At 39.2% G+C, this 22,121-nt stretch overlaps 5 protein-coding genes and 1 non-coding gene across 6 annotated transcripts; 2 read left to right on the top strand and 4 right to left on the bottom strand.

The window, feature by feature from the left end:
- On the bottom strand, positions 1-1,704 carry LOC129592800 (dehydrogenase/reductase SDR family member 11-like). Its single transcript, XM_055488918.1, has 5 exons — positions 1,393-1,704; positions 1,097-1,300; positions 940-1,034; positions 489-621; positions 1-431 (listed from the first exon to the last, which is right to left on the bottom strand). The coding sequence occupies exons 1-5, from the start codon at positions 1,522-1,524 to the stop codon at positions 246-248; spliced, it is 750 nt and encodes a 249-aa protein (XP_055344893.1). The 5' UTR covers positions 1,525-1,704; the 3' UTR covers positions 1-245.
- A 5,508-nt stretch (positions 1,705-7,212) lies between these two features.
- LOC129592838 (dehydrogenase/reductase SDR family member 11-like) lies at positions 7,213-9,211 on the bottom strand. Its single transcript, XM_055488965.1, has 5 exons — positions 8,617-9,211; positions 8,282-8,377; positions 8,128-8,222; positions 7,781-7,913; positions 7,213-7,716 (listed from the first exon to the last, which is right to left on the bottom strand). Exons 1-5 carry the CDS (start codon positions 8,746-8,748, stop codon positions 7,531-7,533), a joined length of 642 nt encoding a protein of 213 aa, XP_055344940.1. The 5' UTR covers positions 8,749-9,211; the 3' UTR covers positions 7,213-7,530.
- Positions 9,212-10,566: 1,355 nt separating this feature from the next.
- Positions 10,567-12,661, top strand: LOC129592781 (uncharacterized). The gene is made up of 2 exons (XM_055488902.1): positions 10,567-11,201; positions 12,055-12,661. Exons 1-2 carry the CDS (start codon positions 10,812-10,814, stop codon positions 12,493-12,495), a joined length of 831 nt encoding a protein of 276 aa, XP_055344877.1. The 5' UTR covers positions 10,567-10,811; the 3' UTR covers positions 12,496-12,661.
- Trnat-cgu (transfer RNA threonine (anticodon CGU)) lies at positions 12,649-12,739 on the bottom strand. Its single transcript is given in 2 exon segments — positions 12,649-12,684; positions 12,704-12,739. It is a non-coding gene; the product is annotated as a tRNA-Thr (tRNA).
- A 488-nt stretch (positions 12,740-13,227) lies between these two features.
- LOC129592803 (uncharacterized) lies at positions 13,228-15,955 on the bottom strand. Its single transcript, XM_055488923.1, has 2 exons — positions 15,073-15,955; positions 13,228-14,527 (listed from the first exon to the last, which is right to left on the bottom strand). The coding sequence occupies exons 1-2, from the start codon at positions 15,926-15,928 to the stop codon at positions 13,515-13,517; spliced, it is 1,869 nt and encodes a 622-aa protein (XP_055344898.1). The 5' UTR covers positions 15,929-15,955; the 3' UTR covers positions 13,228-13,514.
- A 1,206-nt stretch (positions 15,956-17,161) lies between these two features.
- Positions 17,162-20,026, top strand: LOC129592805 (peptide methionine sulfoxide reductase-like). Its single transcript, XM_055488925.1, has 4 exons — positions 17,162-17,396; positions 17,598-17,794; positions 18,548-18,799; positions 19,500-20,026. Exons 1-4 carry the CDS (start codon positions 17,367-17,369, stop codon positions 19,732-19,734), a joined length of 714 nt encoding a protein of 237 aa, XP_055344900.1. The 5' UTR covers positions 17,162-17,366; the 3' UTR covers positions 19,735-20,026.
- Positions 20,027-22,121: the final 2,095 nt, after the last annotated feature.

Genomic DNA, 22,121 nt, shown 5'->3' with positions numbered 1-22,121 from the left:
AACTGTATAGATAATAAATTATTATCTATAGTAAACGTTAATTTATTCTGAATATACCCACGACTTCCGCAGCTGCCGTTGCTCAAATAGCCGCCCGCTAAAGCCACCTGCAGCTGAGTGTTGCTTATGCAAAGATATACCGCGCAAGAGGTTTTAACATTTAATTATGTATGTAAACATTTAATTATGTATGCAACATTTAACTATGTATGTAAAGTAATTAAAGCTACACCATAGTCGAACGATTAAAAGCCGCCGGTTGGCTGCATGGCAACATCGAAGACATTACATCCCGGTGGTGTGCTGAGGACATACTTCACTCCCGCCGCGATATCACCGGCCTGCAGTGCTTTCATAGGGTGTGCTCGATTAATATGCTCATCCGTAATTGTGTCGTATGTACTGGTATCCGTCATCCCGGGACTAATGGACTGCAATAAAGGCTTATGTTGAATTTCTTTTTTTCATCATAATCTGAACTACGTTACCGTAACGCGAATCCCGGTATGCTCTTGCAGCTGTAGTTCATTCCTCAAGCCTTTGTTAATGGCCAGTAAAGCGCATTTCATCGCGCAAGGAAACGCTAGGAAAGGCAGCGGCGGAAACGAATGTACTCCAATACTGAAAAAATTACATTAATATTTAGGTTGGCCGATAATGATAAAATATGCTTTGCTAACAACTTTTTTATCACACATAATTTTATTATTTTAGTTTTATGTTATTTTTATTTTAGAACTGGTTTATACATTTAAAACACAAACTACCGCAACGTTCGATAAAGTTTTTTTTGCATTTTAATTGCACGGCATGGTACCTTTATAAATTTTATTAATTTTTACCGAAATTGTTATTTAAATTATGTTCGTAGTTTGCAAATATTTAATTGCAGCTTAAGTACTTTTTGTTACATTAAAGCAAAGAGTTAAAAAAGCTTACGAGAGAATGTTAATAATATGCCCGTCGTTGATCCCGTGTTTCTTCATTATTTTAACCGCTTCGCGAGACGCAATCGCCGGTGCCAGCAGCAATATCTGTCAAGCAATTTTCAGCAGGTGTCAAAAACGGCAAACTAGACACTTTTCTTAACACGTACATCGATCATCTCACGCCAGTCTTCCGTCGACGCATTCAGCAATGTGCAGTTCTTTAGTACACCGGCTACATTAACCAAGACATGGAGTTTCCCGGCCTGGCGATCGATGGTTTGAAACACATTTAAAATGGACTTCTCATCCCGTAGATCACATTGAATCGGATGGAACTGGCCCGGCGAATCTTTCAAACGCGTTCCCACTTCCTGAAAGTTGTACAAATTTGTTAAGAAATCCCTTTACCGTATTTCATATCAACACTAACAGGCAGTAAGTTAAAAAATAAATGGTGGTTGACCTCGAGTGCGTTCAATTTCCGGCCGCATCCATACACAATCATTCCGCTTTTGACCAGTTCGGTGCAGATGGCCGTTCCCATTCCCTGCGATGCACCGGTCACCAACGCCACTTTTCCATTCCACCGTTCCATTATTACGTAGAATAATTATTGCAAAATTTTAAACGATTTAACTCTGTGCGTTCCGTAACGACATGCAAAATAGTGGCGAGAAATTAGCGGGCTTGGCTTAGGGAGGCAGAAAAATTCCCTTGTACCGTGATGTGCGTCGCTTAAAAAATGTAAAAGTATTATGCAATGGCCAGGTGCGCTTTATTTATCTGGGTTTGTAAGAGTTCTCGTGAAGTTTCCTGGCATACAGAAACCGCTGAGCCGGTATTTGTTTAAAAGCCCAGAAAAGACAACAACAGCCCTGCAGTTTTCTTTTAATAACCGGTTACGTAACAAAGCTCAAATCTTATTTGTTTAGAGAATTTGAGCAGCGCTGAATGCCGTCTGGTCTGCCGATTCAGTGTGAAGAGATAGCACTGCATTGAACAAAATGGGGTTTGCTGTATGTGCCGGCGGTTTCCGCGCTTGATCGGCAGACAGTCACGGTTTTCAGCATCTGCTGTTCTCATAGTATAATCATCGCACACAGTTTGATATGATACAATTGCAAATGGAAACATTTTCATTTGTTAATTTATTTTCTTAGCCGCCAGTTAATGCATATCCAAAGCCTCAGCTGTGTGGCTTGGAAGATCTCCTCTGATGTTTTGTAATTTTACCACGTATTCATACGGAAGACAATAAACATATGTATAATGTATTTGTTCCCTTACGGCCTTACTGGAAAGCGAATCAACATACACATAAGTTAAAAATTTAAATTTTCTCTCATCCGCAGCATCATTTATACTCGTACCACTGTACATTCTTCTAGCCTAACTGCAATATTCTGCATGATTTACTGCCGGTGCTTTAAGTAACCGTATAATTATTTGTGATCAGTATACAGTCGTGATAAAGTTGACTGTACACGCAGTTGCAATCATTTTTGTAATCTTCGTACGAAGAAGAACCACAGATGTTAAAACTTACTGTAAAAAATAAATATTCACATCATTTTGATGGTTCGAAAACAGAAAATCTAGAAATTTTATTTCGGAAACCGGTTACCAAAAATTTTCAGGATGGCGGAAGTTACCACGATTTAAAGCTTCCGCTGCCCACGTGTCGGTGCCACTCGGTGGTGTACTGGACGAGTATATCAGAACGGAATCTTTTAAATACACTGCGTGGACAATCTCTCGATTGTGTAGCGGCAGGTACGGGATAAGAAAGAGGAATACTGGGATTTAAAATAATTTCGGATTTGTGTATACTCGTATAACAGGAATAATAATAGTAGGGGAAAGAATTTTGTGAGTGTATGAAGGACACGAGTTTCTTTACTACAGTTGAGACCCTGAAAATTGCGCGTTTAGTCTGTAACTTTCCATAGGTTAACACAGTCATTTTGGTGGTAGTAATTTGTGTAGTAGTACTCGTAATTTGTGTAGTTAAGAAAGTTGATTGCTTAATGGAGCGAACTATTATGTTTTGCACTGATAGTCTTGGATGTGTAGTAACAGGTGGTTTGTATATGGGATGTAGGCTGGGATGTACATTAAAAGGTTGTTCGAGAGAATGTTTGGTTTAATTGGTTTGTTGACTGGATTTTTTGATTTCAGTGGGTATATTAGTAGAAGTAGAGGAACGTTGTGTTTGAGTTATTATGGACTTGACGGAGTATATGCAGTGAGGAGAATGTTTTTCTTGTGGTTATTTTCTGGTGGCCGGTTTAGATTTTCGGAAGCGTACTGATTCAGGTTGTTGTGTTTTGTTTGGCTTTGGTCTTTTTAGGTTGGGTATAGTTTAGTAAGTTTGCTTTCATAGATAGTTTCTTTTAAGTATTGTTTTTTTAAATAAAATAATGGAAACTGGTTGTGATCGCAAGAAATACATGCGTGAGTATGTGCGTGATTATAGAAAAAAAACCGCAAAACGGAAACTGATGGTAATTGTAGCAAGGAAGATAATGAAGTATTGATGATGTTAGACATAAAAATGTGAAGTTAAAAAACAAAAATGTAAACTTAACAGGGTCAGCAAAACACAACAATTCAGAACAAAATTGTAAAGTAATGCTTAAGAAAAGATCCGGACAACCATTACACATTACCATACTCCGCAAATGTCGTTTAGCACGTTGCCTTTACACAAATTGTCCAATAATTTTTTTCCTAGCATACCAGAAAACGCACCATCTTTAGTATTCCGATTACATTTTTGTTTTTTAACTTTTACATTCTCATATCTAAGATAATCACCACTTCCTACATTATCCTCCCTGCTACAATTACCATCAGTTTCGATTTTGCATTTCTTTCTATAATCACCCATATACTCACGCATGTATTTCTTACGATCACAACCACCTTCCATTATTTTGTTAAAAAAAGAATTCTTAAACGAAAATAATGTATAAAAGAAAACTTTACTAAACCATACTCAACCTAAAAAGACTTACCAAAGCTAAACAAAAGACAGCAACCTGAATCAGTAAGTATCCACACCAGCCACCAAAAACTAACCAACAAGAAAAACATTTTGCTCACTCAATATACTTCGTCCACTCCATAATAACTCAAACACAGATTCCTCAACTTTTTATATACCCACCGAACTCAAAAAATCCAGTCAACAAACCAATTAAACTATACATTTTCTCGAACAACCTTTTAATGTACCTACCAACCTACTTCCCATATACAAACCACCTGTTCCTACACATCCAAGACTATCAGAGCAAAACACGATAGTCTGCTCCATTAAGCAATCAACTTTCTCGAAATTTCTTAAATTTTCCACAATAATCCATCACTATCTACAACCCACAACATACTCCACTTCTGTAACACTTCATTAAACACTCAAATACGAACAGCCAGAAAGTCGAACATATTTATACCATACTACAGTAAAAATCCCTTTACTTTCACCCAAATTCAATGTTGACCCTTTCTTCGCTACACTGGATTAGTACACCCTTTCTTCATTATCACTTTTCGTCAAACATATCACCTTTAATATAATTCACTATATTATTAAATTCTCTATTCAGCACTTTATATTCCTACCCTTTATAATCTCCACATACAATATGCTCCTGCAATGTAGTCGTACATTATGTAGGAGCACATTGTAATATGCTCCTACATATGTAGGAGCACATATATATAGGAGCACATTGCAATGTGCTCCTACATATGTAGGAGCACATTGCAGGAGCATATTGGATTAGGTTTGTTTGGATACTACAATTCCGTTTTTCTCCTCCAAGAACCGATGAAACCGATGCAATGTGCTCCTGCATAATGTACGAGCACATTGCAAGGTGCTCCTACAGAATGTAGGAGCACATAATAGTGCATTTGCGTTTCTTACTTGTATGTATACAAATCACGCATACATCTATACAGGTAGGCAAAAGTAGGCTGGGCCAGCCAATGGCAATTGCGAAAACGTCTTAGTTGTATGTATGTATGGGTGATTTGTACACATACAAGTTGCAGCGCTAATGCACTAATGTAACCTAAAGAAGATGCCGAGCTAACAACGCCATCTACAAGTTTCACGCATCGTTACTCGACTCATGTCACATGACTCATGTCACATGACTGTTAGGCCCCACCGCTTCCTTCAACCGGCCGGACCCTTCCGTACTCTACGGGCGCCAAAAATTATTTTTGTTTACACACGGATATCGAATACCAAAAACCGAAACTACAGTTTCTTATATGCTACGACTGATTCTAGTCGTATACCGCATATAAGAATCTGTCACGGTTCAATGAACCTGCCGCAAAATGCGCGTAAACAAGGGAGCAAACTGCTATTAGTTTTAATAATGCCTAGCTGCAACGACTCGGCAGACGTCTTATATCGATCCCAAGCCGCGCAGTAGCAAAATGTATGAAAAATTTAATAACAAATTTTTTGTTTCTTCGACTTTTATGGTATATGAGTCCAAAAAGCGAAAGTCCTGTTAGGGCAAGCAAAAACGACCTGCTGCATAAATAATACAGTACTCTTACATCAAGAGATTTTTAATGGTAAAGCTTATTTTCCTGGAGGAGGATATGTGTGTACAAATATGTAGATGGTATGGTTTACCAAGTACTTACGGTACATGCGGTCTGCGGTAGACCAAACATAATATATGAAGTATTGTTGTCATCGTTTTTTTGCCTGCGTTACCGGCAAACTAGACCTATCTGTTCTTCAGACAGCTGATCTTCAAGCATATTAATCCTGCATAAACAAATGCATGGGTTCTCTTTTTAGGGACACGTAGCGGTGTAGTTATGCACAATTATTTAACTTCAGGTATTGTATTACGCGGAATCTAAGCAGCCGCCATACTATACGGTCCCTTGATGCTGCAGGAGTCTGTGATCTTCGAAATCCTGTCTATGAGATGGGACGCCTCGGCTTGCAAATGCTCCAGGTCCATGCACTGGTCCAGTCCAATCTGTCGCGGTTTCCGGAGCTTCCAGTGCAATAAGATGGCTATCCGGTCTAGCAAGGCTAGCAGGCTGATAGCCTTGCTCGACAATTCACTGTACCAAAAGCTATGTGAAGCTAAGCTTGGGCTACTATGTAACTATGTACGGATAGGAGCATTAGAAACGTTAATACTAAAGCTCCTAATGCTCCTAACAGGAGTTTCATACAGTGGTCCAGAACAGATTTTGATATCCTCGATGTCATATTACGAAGGATTTCTGCAGCTGGTGACGTTGTTACCGTGGCATCCGTAATCCATACAACGCAAATTCTGGCGTAGTAGGGCAACTGTTTATTAACAAACAGTATCATTATTTGTGTTAATAATTCATAAAATATTTTCAGTAACCACTTCCGTTTTCTGGCTGCCGTGCAAATATTCGAAGGTTTTACATAAAAATCCGCAGCTAGCGTTTAATAGCAGCGGACTTTTAAGTAAAGACGGTTACGGTGTTAACAACACTCCGTAAATGTTGGCCAGAACGTGCGCAAGTCTCGTATAATATAGACCTCAGGTTTATTGCAGCTTCGTATACTTTCCTACAATCCCTTTCCCTGTTTTGACTTTATCCACAATAACATTGTGAAATGTGAATAAGGCCAAAACAAGTGCTTAACAATGCACATATTATGTACATTGTTACGCTGCACGCACCGCTTTCGGAATACATTCAAAAGAAAAATTACTGGATTCCTTCACTAATCCTGTCCACGTGGTATGCATTGTACTATACAGCTTCGTTACAGTATATCTTTTGCTTTCTTTTCTGTTGGTTGGATTTCAGGTGGAAAGTGCTGGTTAGTCGTCAAAGCGCCGAATTCGGCAACTTGTTTGTACCGTATCTATGTCCATGCACCAACAAACTAAATAAAAACCAGGGAACTATAAGATTTTATTAGAAGGTGGGACGATTCCATATTTCCAGGTCCTATTTGATAACTTAATTTAGCTGACGCTGCGACCCAGCTCCCCAGAAGCAGCGTGTACACAGTGTGTACTGACCTTGAAAAGCTCATTCTTCGTGAAAGGCCAGCTGCAGCTGACTAGGATTTTGTGATCAACCGACTTTGTCTCCTTGGAATTGATTTCGGTAATTTTTTGTTTATATTTTCAGTTTGCGGCGAGAAACGCATATGGGCACCGCAGCATCCGAAAACACTGCATTGTCTATGCAGCTTGAATTCAGCGTTCACATTCTCCGCGATTTTAAATTTATCTGTATTCCAAACTTTTACGCTACTTTGAGAGTAACAAACGACAGAATTAAATCAAGTCTCGTTTTAAGTTCATGTTTCGGCTAGACCGGCGCGCGAAAGGAAGTGCACTCCTTACGGACATTACAAGCGCAAAATAAATATGCTCTTACTAGCGCTGTTAATGAACGGGAAATGCAAATAATCTTAATTGCATTCCATCCACATTTAATGACAATAATTCTGGTTCTACTAAGCGCAATAAAAATGTTGGACACACGTCTTGCCATTGAAGCAGGAGGATCGTTTTCCCGAAATTCCGTTAAAGAACGAAAGCGCACCACAATCTGATTAAAAGCCGCCTGTTGGGTGCATCCAGACATCGAAGACATTGCATCCCGGTGGTGTGCTGAGAACATACTTCACACCCTCCGCGATATCCTCAGCTTTCAGCATTTTCATAGGGTGCGCTCGATTGAGGTGCTCATCGGTGATAGTGTCGAATGTGTTGGTATCCGTCATCCCGGGACTAATAGACTGCAAGCAAAGGTTAACGTTTATGTTTAACCGGCTTTCGCGACCGTAGTTCGCGTGACCTTACGGAAATGCGAATTCCGGTATGTTGCTGCAACTGCAGCTCATTGCGAAGGCCTTTGTCAATCGCTAATAAAGCGCATTTCATCGCACAGGGAAATGCTAAGAAAGGGAGCGGCGGAAAGGAATGTGGTCCCACCCTGAAAAAATAATATTTTGTTTCACAGTATTCTGTCTGTAGTAGCGGTCAATGTTTTCGTTAACTGTTGCTTAATGCTTGTACATATATCTTATTGTTAACTGCGCCAAGTTTCATTTTATTTCGGCTAAGAGTTTCTTTTTACACTTTCTCAAATCTCACTTTTTTGTTTTACTTAAACAAGTTTTAATCTGCGATAAACTGAAGAAACGTACGACAGAATATTGATGATATGCCCATCGTCGATTCCGTGCTTTTTCATTAATTTGACCGCTTCCCGAGAAGCGATCGCCGGTGCAAGCAATAGTACCTAATAAAGCAACGGTAAGCAAAATGCCAGAATAGCCCAAATTTTTGGACGGTACATACGTCAATCATCTCGCGCCAATCTTCCGTCGCCGCGTTCAGCAATGTGCAATTCTTCAGTACACCGGCAACGTTAACCAGGACATGCAGCTTTCCAGCCTGCCGTTCGATGGTTTCAAACACATTCAAAATGGAATTTTCATCCCCAGATCACACTGAATTGGATGGAACTGACCCGGCAAACCCTTCAAACGCGATGCCACTTCCTGAAAGGTTGCACAAATTTGTTATGAAAATACACGTACGATTAATATCAAAATCAAAGGAACATGTACGGTGCTCAGTATCAAAATCACAAAATTTTCGGGCAGTAATTACAAAATATAATTGTAGCTGACCTCAAGAGCATTCAACTTCCGTCCGCATCCATACACAATCATTCCGCTTTCCACCAGTTCGGTGCAGATGGCCGTTCCCATTCCTTGTGATGCACCGGTTACCAAGGCCACTTTTCCATTCCAGCGTTCCATTATTGCGATTTTAAGTTGTAAGATGTAAGTTAAACGATTTTAAACTAAATTTTTTTAAATCGGAAACCACTTACTTTGATTATCTGCAAGTAATGCTCTAAGTGGAAAATATTTTATTACATCGTAATGCCCCTGTGACAATTCTCCGTTCGTATGCCCACTCGCGTGGTCTCGCCACATAAACGCTGAGCCGGTATTTGATCGAAAGTTTAAAAAAGACAGGGAGACTTCTTTTAAAACCGGTTAGGTACTTAATAAAGCACAACCGATATTTGCTTTAAGAATTGCCACAAAATTATGGTCAGCTGATTTCCGGTGCACTGGTTCGCAACTTTACACGTGCCGAGAGTACTTAAGTACAAGCTTGTCCGGTAATTTCTGTCGTAAAGGTACAGATAGCACATATTTAGCGCGAAGTTTGCGCTATAGCGATTGCCACTACACTACGTTTGGCGCAACACGCAAATTTGTGTATTTCGCTGTTTTGAACCGGCAGAAATTACCGGACAAGCTTGTACAGATGCTCGTATATCTATTAGCCGGCAACTTCTGCGCTTGGTCGACTGCTGGCGCGTTTTTCAGCATTTCCGGTTCTTACATGGTGTAACACAGCTTCGATACAAATATCATATAGCCGCAAGTGGAAAACATTTTCCTTTGTTGGTTTGTTTTTGTAACCGTCGACTGATACTTTAATATTCAAAGCGCCAGATTTGTTAAATTTTAATTTGCATGGTAACATATGTACATAACTATGATGTACTCTGTACCTACTATTCCAAATCCAGTAAACTTACGCATATTTTTCTAATTGCTGATTTGTTTTCATAGAGCTATTTCAACCATTTACTCGGGTAGTTTTTGTTTCACCCCGCTAATTACAATTTCATTAAACTTTTTTAAATTTATTATTGGTACAATGTATTGAGTGTATCACCATGTATTGAGTATTACGCTAATGTGTAAAATGCAATACATTTGCCAAATGTACACGCGATTGTTAAAAGCCAGACTTTATTCGACATTAAGAAAGTGCCTTCTCGATGTAGGATTAACTTTTTACTTGATAACGGCGTAATCGGAAAATTTAAACACTGGTACTGACCACGTAGAGAAGTCATTATTTTCCGAAAGTATAAGGTAATTCTCACATTTCCCTATAATCGCTACATTATGCATTACAAGATGAACATATCCTAGACAAAAATAACTAATAAATTATGGTGGACTTTTCTCATAAACGGTACGTTTTAACCTAAACTGTATGTTTTACGCTTGCCATTACGATGCGCTCGAACTGTGTTAGTGGTTGCACGCCGTGCAACCACTACTTACTATATGTACCGGTATATGTACAGTACATACAATCTATAATATACTGCATATTACGCAAAATGCAAGCAGCTAAAAATGCATGGAATTGGATGAAATCATTGTTGGCAAGACTTTCGCTTTCGGATTAATTTTATTTCGATATTTTGAATGCACCAAGGCTTTTTGTTAAATTACAATGCGTAACAGAAATAAATTTGATACCGACATATTTAGTGGCTGCTATAGTTCTTAGACTTCTGGTTACGGATTATCGATCGAACAAATACATAATGAACTGGAGATATCGTTTTTTTCCAAATAGCACCGCGGTACGCTGCAGATCCTCTTCAAACAGGTTTCTTGCACTTTTAATCTTGCAGCAATTAATGGGATGTTTACCGTTAAAGAGTCTGGTGAGATTCCGTACAACACACAGTGAAAGTTAATAAATCAACGTTAATAAATTGCTGCTGTATGTCAAACTACTCCGTAGATATACCTACTGCGTATACAGATAAAACAGAGAGACTTTTTGACCGTACAAGTAATTATATTTAAACTTTCCTAGCCGGAGCTCATTATCAACTGATCATATCACAAGATTACAGTAGTGCCGTAGCTTCGAATAAGCTCTGATTTCCATCGGATTAATTTTCAACAGAATACGCCGTTAACCCAGCTGCGTCGTTCAATCAATTTTTTTTTCGTTTTGGGACAGGCGCGTACACGTGTATGACTATCAACCAGCAATGCGGTGTTGCCTAGCCTTTTTTATTGTTGTATCCGTGTGGGTCCTGGCGGATGCCCGTTCCCGCTCCAAATCGCGCGGCCGCACCAGCTCCCAGACGGGAAAATCCCAGTTCGATCTGTCGACCGACAGCCCGCCCACGCGGCCCGGCACTGCTCTGCAGCGTAATGCCGTGTACGCCACCGGAAGTGTCCCGACGGACTGCGTGCCGGTGGAGTATTACTTCGTTAATGCGAATAATCAGCTGATGCGCAAGAACCAGAATGTCGACCGTCCGGGGAAGGTGGCCGATAATGTGGGATTTGCGTTCACAGCGTGGGATGATTCCGTGTGGTTTGTGGACGCTAACGGGAAGGCCTTCCGTTTCCATTACAACAATGAGCCAGAAGAGGTGAGTGCACTCGTATTGCATTGGAATAAAAATTTAAATCGTGAGGAAAGTTACGAAGCCTTATCGGAACAACAAAATAAATTATTCGTATACAATAAGCAGACTAATTTTTGTTCATTGTATACTTGAAATGACATATTTTATTTTCTTTAATTTTTTTGCTTTTTGAATTTTTTACCTTTGAACGGTTGTATGCTTCGTTTTGTTTTTTCGGTGGCTTTACAACTGATCGGCATTTGAAAAAAAAACGTTCTTGAAATTGAGAAAGCATTGATAATGAAAATCTGAGTGTCTTACTAACGGAAGACAAAGAAATATAGTTAGAAGCCGTTACACTACAATGATCCGTATCGCTGCATATGGCTAGACCTGACATATGAAAAAGTTTTCCCTGTTTTAATCCAATACACGAACGTCCTAGACTGCCCGTTAACGAAATTATTTAATGCGCATTTATTAAAGATACACAATCACACCACCCGGCTAAGTGGTATGAGAAATAAATATAATTATAAATTTTACTGAATATCAGCTTACTAGTTGTATGTATTGTATAATATTATAATTATAATAATTATTTTGTATTACATTGCTGCGTCTGCAGTTATATTTATTTAGTACTCATTATTAATAATTACGATATCTTTGTTGCTCTTATTTATTGTATTTATACCCTATGCCTGCATTTTAGCCGCAGTTTTGATACCGTGGCAGTCATACGTAATTTTTATCATACTATTCTTCTTAAAATGCAGTTAGAGAGTACAATAACACGGGCAGTTTTGCCGCACACCCACATACCTGTATTATATGCAGCGTTATCTTAAATTGAATCGCTATAATTACTGATCAGGTTCCCGATGTACCCCGTGGTGTCAAATTCCTAACCTTCGCCCCGATGTCTTTCGAGGAGACGTACGCCTCCACCGGCGACGGCGACATCTACCGGTACGTGGCCAACAAATGGTTCAAACTGGATCCGACCGGCGGCAAGAAAACCAGCGTCAGTGTCGGGATTGACGGCTTTCTGCTGGCGGCCGACCGGAAGACCACCCGAATATGGTCCTTCGATCACGAAACGCAGAAATTTAAACGCTATGATACGACCGGCGTTAGTGCGGATGTGTACGACGAGGATCACGTGATCGTGGTGAAAGATATGGAGAATAATGTCAAGGTCAAGACCGGCAGCCGCTGGACGGAGTTACGGGAAAAATGCCGGCGCATTTCGGCGTTCAGTGTGGATGCGTTCTACTGCACGACACCCGAGGGGGACGTCAAAGCGGTGGAATAAAAATCGATATAACAAAAATTTTAAACCATTTTTAAGTTGCATTCGCGTGTTACTTGGTAGCTGCGAAATCTTATCAGAAATGATTGCTAAATGGTTTACCGTAATCTCTGTTTGATAACGGCTGTTTTATGATTGTGATAATGAGCAAAAAATAGCCACTTCTGGGGATCGAACCCAGGACCCTCAGTTAACTCCCGCAAATGGAGTGTACGAGACTGATGCTCTACCACTGAGCCAAAGTGGCGTTCATGGTTATGACTGAACATTGCCGAAAGATGCTTCGTATTTATTATAATTTCTTGTCTCTGGCGATTAATAATTTCCTCCACTTGAATACAATTATCAAAAATTAGCCTCGACATCGTAAAATAATACAGTGAAGCGGTAAGCCAGTTGTGGGGAGTTTCCGCACTGTTGTGCAGAGATTGTATCACTTGCGCAGATTCTGTAGTGCAACCGGAAGTCATCGTTAATAACAACATTTGCCGCAACAAAATCAGCCACGCTCGGACCAACATATGCATTTTACCCATATTTCTGAATTAATTAAATATTGGATCTTCCACTCATGATGCCATGAGACTATAAGGAAAGTTTGAATTCTCGTGTACATTTACTTACTGTACTTACATGGTATATTGTAATCTCTCCAGTTTCCACACTGATAATATCCTTCACAATGATAAGTACAAAGTTAATGCAGAAGTTTCCCAAAAACGTTTTTCGGTGGGCTAAAGCGTTTATTTTTTTTCCTTTCCTGCCAAGACATTCTTAAACCAATCAATATACTTGCATTTACTAACAAAATACAAGGAATAAAGACATCCATACAGTATTGTTAGTATCAACATGGTAATTATATAAAACAATAACTGGTTATAATGTCGGTTTAAAATTTTTATAAGTAGTTACAGTAACATTGGTTTCTCTAATAAGGTCATTGCGTGGTGCGAAATGAAGACATAAAAGGCTTCTGGAAATCATTACTTTTTTGTCTTTAGAAACTGCTCAATAAAAAATTAGCGGGAATACAATACCAGGAGAGAACTAAGTATTATATGGATAAAGACACTCGATGCCAAACTCATCGCACTGTTCTTTGGTGTTGTGCACTTTTCCCCGGCACACATGTCGAAATCGCGAACGCTCAACTGATTAATCGGTCTGGATACACCGTTGTCCAAGCACGTTGGGCAGTCGGATGTCGTCATCCCGGGCAACACTAAACACAGGACACTCTTGGCTCTATCCCGACAGTCACTGTCATTGGCAATCCAGCGCATCAAATACACGTTCCCGCAGGCTTTACACTGGAGAGGATTATTGTGCAACAGCAGCTTCTCCATCTTGGTATCCTTATTCCATAATCTCTGGAAGGCGGCCCCGGTGTCGTTAGGAAAAGCCGTGAGTTTGTTGTCAGAAAGGTCAAGGATTCGCAGTTTGTTACCGATGTCCCTATTGCTGATTGGGTACATCAGTGTCTCTGATTTCAGGCTCATCCGGGATAAAACAGCGACCTCTAAATTGGGATATCTAGCCAGAGCAATGTAGCGTCCATCAGGAATTATTCGACCGCTCATATTGAGCACCACCAGTTCCGGCCGCAGTGGAGCGGTGATGTTGTAGTCCCATAACGTTTGCGTTATCTTCGCGTCTTGGGAACTTAGCGACAAGTCCAGATTACGCACCGTGGTGTTAGCGAACACCTCACCTTGCCCGCTAAAAATCATGTTTGGATTCCCGGATAGGTTGAGGGTATCTAGTCGGAGATTGGCAAAAGCGTTGCTGGAGATGGCGACTAGGGCTTTGTTCCTGGACAGATCGAGATGGGTTAAGCTTCTGAATGCGTCAAATTGGTTAACCAGGAGAGATCTAATGTTGCATTCGGCGGCTTTGAGAATGCGGATTACATTGACGGTCGGTTTGGTGACCCACTCGTCAAGACCGATACCCGGAAAATCCGTTTTTGATACGTCCAAATACTGGAGTTTAGGGAATTTCGTTAAAAATCCAGGAGTGATCGAAAAGCTACCTGTAAAAATCGGACTTCATATGTTTTATTCAGATTATCGCAAAAAGCCCAAACGCACGGTACGGCAGCAGAAAAATTACTATAATACTGATTGTAATGTAGCAGAATTACAATATACACGAACAGTGCGGACGCTCCAGCTTCTACTTATTTTCGCGTACGCGTACTCACTCTGTGGCCAATTATTTTTTTAAACTTTGTTTTTTTTAAATTTTACTCTTACAACTTGGTTAGCAGTATACATAAGAATAAATTTTAAGCTTAAAGTGAACAACGTATGAGAAAAATCGAAGCGGTGGTACAATACAGTTTAAGCCATTATTTCGTTTCCATCGGGTCGGTAAATTTTAGCAGACCAGCTGACAAAAAAATTTTTGAAAATAACCTCTACGTTGAGCACATAAACCCAAAACCATTTCAGCCTTTTTTCAGCCTTCTCTAAAAATAGTTTTATTGGTATAGTTTTTATCAAGTGTCTCGAATCGTACATGACGCGCGTGTTAACTTTGATTACTGGGTTTCAGGCGATCGCTTAGCACGCTTACCCCCACAACGATTATCGTGTAGATCTAAGTATTCCAGCTCGTTCAACGCTTTTTGCAAAGGCGCAAAAAAGCAGATTTTATTGTGGGCTAGAGACAATTTTCGAAGTTTATCGCCGTTGGTTCCCAGTTCCAGCAATCCCAGTCCATTATTAAAAGTACTCTGATCACAGTTATGTATGTACAGCTCCCTTAATTCGGCCGAAGCATTCGTATATGACACGACGTCATTCCAATATGGATTAAAAAAGTCTCCATACAGTACTCGGGTCAGATTGAGGACGGTTATACTGCCGATACTGGCCAGAGCTTTCCCGGTAATCTGTACGTTGTTAAATTTAAATAAATGCAACTGTCGTAGATTCGTTAATCCGCTGAATGCGGCATCTTGTAGCTGTAGTCGGTGGCCAGCTTCCGGCTGCTCACTGGTGGCATTGTTCAGAATTCGCAGTACTGTCACATCAGGTAGATTGATTTTTGCTCCTGCCAAGGCGGTATCGGCGCTCCATGTAATGGGCGAGCCATCGCTTGGACCATAGTTAACAAAACACACAGCTTCACCGCTGCCATATGTACATGATATGGTTGCAGTAACAAAGGTCACGGAGTGATACCCTAGCAGTAGCAATGTTGCTACACAATAATAATTTATCCACATTCTATATTGTATGAAAAGCACAGATATTGTTATTAAAAATCCATATGGTGCAGTGATAATGTGAAAAAACGAACCTTGAAAAACTTTTGTAAAAGCTGTGCTTAATTTCAATCGCACGACAAAATGAAAACAAGCTGTCGCGGAATATGACAATTTATTAACTCCTGAATACTGTTCATACCGGAAAGAATTACAATTCATGAGTAATACCTGCGCATGTGCGGTATATTACACGTTAGTAATACGTGTCCATTATTGCTTTACAGTTAACACAATTGGCGCGATTTAGCGGAAAGAATTTTTGCAGCCGTCGAGCCATAAAACAGTGATGTAAAATTGTTTGAACAATGCCCGTAAATGCGAAGAACGGTGGAGTAGAATGGCCATTGTCAAGGGCGAGTGCCGCATTTTAATAACCGCGGCGTTGTGATTGTGATTTGTGAGTAAAGTTAATATTCCGCATACCGCCAGGTTTGTCAACGCACAGATCGTAAAAGCACGTGTGCACGCAGGGCAGCGGCAGAAATGTTTGTTTCCCCAGACAAAAGCGTCAAAAAGGTAGCAGAATACACAATACTCCGACGGCATGCGGAAATTTATATGAAACGAGTAATGTGGTTTTCCCAGTATGCATTACACCGGCTTTAAAATTACAAATTAATAAGTACAAGTAGAAAAGGGTTCACTTACAAATTATAATTAGTTCTGTTAATTTTGCTGCTTTGCGCATATACTCGTATAAGAGCGCAAAAACGTATACGTACAGTATATTGCAATTAAACGCCAGCGTACTTTTCTTAGTAGCTCCGGAAGACTCCAAAAATAAGCTTTTCTTATGCAGAATTTAATTATTCCAAGGACAAACAACTGAACAGATCGAACTGACGTGTTTTTTTTTCCAAAAATCTCACTTTACTTATAGGAAAGGTATTACAAACAACATTAATCAATTCTCTTACAAAATCTTCGAAGATTGTGAATCGTACGTTCCGGCCGTGTTCCCGGAGACTAAAAATTAAAACTGTAACTGTGACCCTGTTGCAACTTTAGCCATTTAAAGTTCCAGTTACTTCTCAATTTTAACATTTACTCGGTGCTTATATAATGTCTGAGTAGACTAATAACTTTATACTGCACGAAGCTACAGAAATACCGCATGTCTATCTCCACAGAATGTTAACATAACTCTACAAAGTACAAAAGTATTAAGTACAGATAGATAATTATATCGATTTGTCTAGCATTGCATTTTTATCTGTACATGACAGTTATTTTTCTACAAAACGTATTTATTTGCAAAGAAGAAACCATATTTCCTATAATTAGTTAGATTTTCGTTAGTGTTTGGCCTCCGCTCGCTACTGGCTAAACCGGATATCCGCCTAGCTGTCGCGCGACTCTGGCCGTCGCAGTGCACATGCTAGACTGCGAGAACGGAGAAACAAAGTTTATTACATTCATCAGATTACTGATAATTAACGAGCTGGAAAGTTTGATATTCGAGGCACTCGACTTGTTTATTTCTCCGTAGTTTTTCCAGCTCTACGGTTAAATGACGGGATATTTGTCCTTCACCTGAAATTGATTATTGATTAACGTATATTTCGTGTGCGTTTGTGCCATCGGTTGTACATTGCAGATGCTGCAGTGGCTGACTAGAGCCTTCAGTGTAAGACGCCATAATCATAAATGTTAACGCGGTTATACGTCGGGTATAAATGCAAACAGACTCATGTTTTCTAAATATCCTTTGAGTTTGTCCTTCGTTTTATCGTTCTGAATCCTACTTCTTACAAACATTATTGGAATTGTGTTTGATATTGGGTTCCCAGATTGTCAGTACCGTAACCAGACTCATTACCGTATACAGGCTGGCGGAGTCAGAATGGCAAGTATAACGGGATCAGCCAGCAAATTCCAGGAACCCAGCATTCCAACGGAGACAGCCACATTTGCGATGGGCTGTTTTTGGGCACCGGAGCCTATATTTGGCGGAAAAAAGGGAGTTATCCGCACCAAAGTGGGGTATACGGGAGGAACCAAAGTTAATCCCACTTATCGCAGCCTGTAAGTAAAACGCAGACTCTCACCACAATATTATGTGCAAATTTATTGCAGTTTGAACTGTTTTAACAATTGGCGTGTTAAGGAAATTGCGTTTTTACATCTATACATTGGCGCTGTTAAATACGTTTTTCAGAGTTGTTTTCAATCCTTACTAAAATTTTCATGTTTTGGTAATACTAAACAAAGTAAATGATTAAATCAGTGTACTGTACAATGCACATAGCTCGTGCTGGCTTGATCTTCGCTTTCTCTTTTAAATTTTAAAAATGCTAAGCTGATGGTACGATTTCCCCACAGTTAATCGGAACTTTGTACATATATAGATATACTCGTAGACTCATAATAGATAAACTTACTAAATTATATAATGTGTGACAATACGAATATTGTAGGGATTACGAAAACTAATATTATTTGAGAACTGCACAGGAACGGTTAACTTACTCAACCTGACCGTGAATCCAAGTTTTAACCTCGTAAAAAAATATTTCGTTTGCTTCCATAAAACAGAAATTGCAGACTCTGTTTTTTCCTTAAAAAGGTGCGCATCTTGTTATGTATGTCAATGTGACGGTTTAGGAAAAAGCGAACGAAGTGCTTAATTCTGTGCTCTAGGCCCAGGATGTTAACGTAAATTACTAGAGTATTTATATGATTTTAGGTTTCAGTTTTTATTATACTATAGTTGAACAATAACGGAACGAATATTGCTTTTAAAATTATTCGTGTTGATATTCATTTTGTTATACTTAGCGGCGATCACACCGAAGCCATCCAAATCGAATACGACCCAACGCAGACCGATTATAAGGCGATGCTGGATGTATTCTGGACGGAACACGATCCCACCTCCAAACATAAAGCGCAGTATAAATCGGCCATTTATTACCACAACGAGCTACAGCACCAGCTGGCCGAGCAGACAAAGGCGGAATATCAGAAGAAATTCAACCGACCCATCGTCACAGACATTGAGCCATTTGGGACGTTTTATGATGCTGAAAAGTACGCACTTCCTGTTGAAAATTAAGTCTTTGTAAGGAAAAAAAGTCTCCCAATTTTCATTTAATTTTAATGCTGCTATAATTTTCAGTTTTAATTTTTCAGAATCCGTTTCCTTAATTTGCTAATTTAATATAACTAGGTCAAATTTTTAAAACGTTTTAACTAACTAATCGAATTTTTTTCAAGTATGTATTTCTAATTCTTCGCATAGTACAGTATTCTGCTCTTATATGCTATTTGAGACCACAAGAACATTACGAATTGGTTGGATTATTTTTATGAGTCCTTTTTTCTGTGTAATTTGGGCGTTATGCTGTTTTTATTACAGTGCACGTGACATTTCTAGTTCTGTTTAAGCGCAGTGATTTTTCAATTGTCATTTTCGATTTTAGTACGTAATACATCGACAATTCAATTACGTGTAATTTTTCGGTCACTTTCCACGTAAGGAAGTGTCACTTAATGAATTTATGTTACCCAGTTGGGTATTTGTATTGGCATATTAATTTTTCTGTAGGCAGGATTTTCTTTTCGCGGCTAAGAATTAATCGAATAAAACAGTTCGAGTTAATCTTTTTGGCCAGTCCTTACCAATTTTTTTGAATATTTGATTATTTTGCTGTTTTCGTTTTCGGTTACAAGATTATTGTGTACGAGTACCTGCTGTCGTAAGAAGTAACCTACTGTGTGAGTCTTGCAGCTACCATCAGAAGTACCATTTACGGGAACACGTCTCGCTGTATAACAGCTTCAACCTGTCGGATTCGGAACTTATCCGTTCGCATGTGGCAACCCGCATCCACGGCTACCTGTACGGCTACGGCGCGAAGGAGAACTTTGACAAGGATGCCCGTGACTGGCAGTTGTCGGAATCACAGATTGAGTACATCAAGAAACAGCTGGCTCATCCCCGGCCCATTGAGTGTGGATTGTGAATTATGTGATAACGGGCGATTTTATTTTGTTTCTACCTTTGACCGCTTGATTTTTGTTAAATTTTAACCGTTTTAACCGTTTGTTATTAATCGTATGACGTATCGTATAGGTATATGTATCGTATTACCGTATTTACAGTTTTTGCGTATCGTCTACGCTTTACTTCCCGGAAGATTAGAAGATGATTTAGATTAAAGATTTGGTTGTGGAATTATTATTTCTTTATTTTATATGCTACATTACTACAAAGTGCGATGATAATGCGAACATCAATTAAAGAGCGTTTTTCTGAAGTTTAAAAAGTGTTGTTACTGGCAAGAACCATTCTTACGCAAAATTGAAGGCAACCGCAATAAATTAGAATAGCTTAGTAAAACGAAAAGACTGCAAATAATATTAAAAAAGTGCAAATATATCATTGCATTTTCACATAAGTTTGTATAAGCAGTCATCGTTAACAGATCTACATAACTGAAATTATGTAAAAATTATGACCTACTCGAAAAACCATCTATGTGAGCCAGTCGGAATACATAATCAGTAAACCAATACATAATCAGTAAACCATGCGCAAGTTAGTAAAAATACGGTACGAGTACATTGTACATAGTTATAATATTATTATAATTATGAACTTCTTTACGGCACAATCGCTCTTTCGAAGAAACCCCTTACCGAAAGCCTTGGCCAGCTGAACTTGCTCCCCCAAATTTTCTAGCTTATTTATTAGATACTTGTAATTTGTATTACAGAAAGTGTAATTGATTCAAGCAAATATTACCTACTGCAAAATTACGTACGATACCCAGTATCTTGTTAACCGTAAGTGTGCAATTACGCACCAACATGCCGCAACTCGAAGACATCAAGGCTGATATATTGCCCTTTGCAGAAACGGGTTTTATCCAGATAAGTTTGTCAATTGATATGCATTATTAGAAATTTGTTTTCAAATTGTCCGTTTGAGGATTTCGTAAGAATTTCATGCGAGCAGTTGCAACTCTCCCGTGTCATGGTCGAACACAATGACTGTAGGCCACATTTCCAAGGAGTAAAAAAAACAAGGAACAACCACTCTGTCAGACATTGTAAGACGACATTCACTGTCGGTCATTAACCTATGCAGCTGAATATTAAGATTTCTGAATTAGTTACAGTACCGAAATTCGAAATTTTCCTTTCCGGGACGGCTTCCAACTCTACTTTTTAAAACGTAATTAAAAAGCCAAACCTGCATGTTATGTTGGATTAAGTTAACTGTTTTGTGTTTAAAAGATATTGCTCATTGAAATGAGTTTAAAAGGAAGTCAATCAAACATGGCGCGTATTCAGCTCACCTTGATAAATCAGCGGGCCATTTTGTTTAACTGCAAGTCAGTATCGGTTGCGATAGCGCGCAGCCAGTTGTGTTTGGGTAATAAAAGTGCTAAAGTAATAACTAATAAGTAATAAATAAGTACAATAAGTAATGGTAATTTATAAGTACAGTAAACAAATTCTCTAAAACTGACCCTTTATCACGTACAGACGGTAGAGTTAGTTAGCCACTTCGATTTCAATGTCGACGTCGCCGTTCAGAAATTAATGCTACGTCACAAGTGTTGCCATTTGCTTTCACATCGGGCTGATACTTCGACAATTTCATTCTGTCGTAGCACATTATTGTAAGTACATACCTGTAGTGAAATTATCCTAAACTATGAACTAAATGCTTTAAGATCATTTTGCAAATCAGCACGTACATTAAGGCGTTATGCACAATACCGGTTAGGCGGTTACTATAGTTGGTAAATAGTGACCCTTCTCGATTAAGAATCTCGTCCGAACATACAGAATTCCCCATGCCAAGCCGTTTTCATGAGCTTATCTTACCCATCATCAAATCTGAGCCCTGGGTTAAGAAACTTTGGTTAAATTAACAAGTATTACAGCGGTAAAACGTTGTTATTTATCAGTGGCAAACGTAAACCGTGCTTATTTTTTTCTATACACCTCTTGATATTTTGCTTCATGACTTTTCTCTTGAGCAGTCGCTTACAAACAAAACGTTTACGACACTTTTTTACGTTTTTGCTGAAGTGCGTCACGTTTGCGGGTGGCGCCGATGACCGCGACCAATTAATATGGAAACGCATATGTAATTAAAGTGACGAAAATATGTAAAAACCCGAAATACTCGTGCGAACCCGAAGTGCTCGTATCCGAAGTATAAAACATTCCGCCCAACTTACAAGTAAAAACAGTACAAGTAGTAGAGTACAATAAAATTAAAGATGGAGTACAGTCAGGTCTTTGGAGTAATAATTTTAAAATTAGAGCCTTTAGAATTACACAATGCTATCCAAGCTATTAAGATCAGTGCTTGGGTAAATTTAATGGGCAACGG

Source organism: Paramacrobiotus metropolitanus, unplaced genomic scaffold (assembly GCF_019649055.1).
Source record: "Paramacrobiotus metropolitanus isolate TYO unplaced genomic scaffold, Prichtersi_v1.0 Parri_scaffold0000056, whole genome shotgun sequence".
NCBI lineage: Eukaryota > Metazoa > Tardigrada > Eutardigrada > Parachela > Macrobiotidae > Paramacrobiotus > Paramacrobiotus metropolitanus.
The sequence above is the reverse complement of the archived record's forward strand: the minus strand, read 5'-3'. Positions and strand labels throughout refer to the sequence as shown.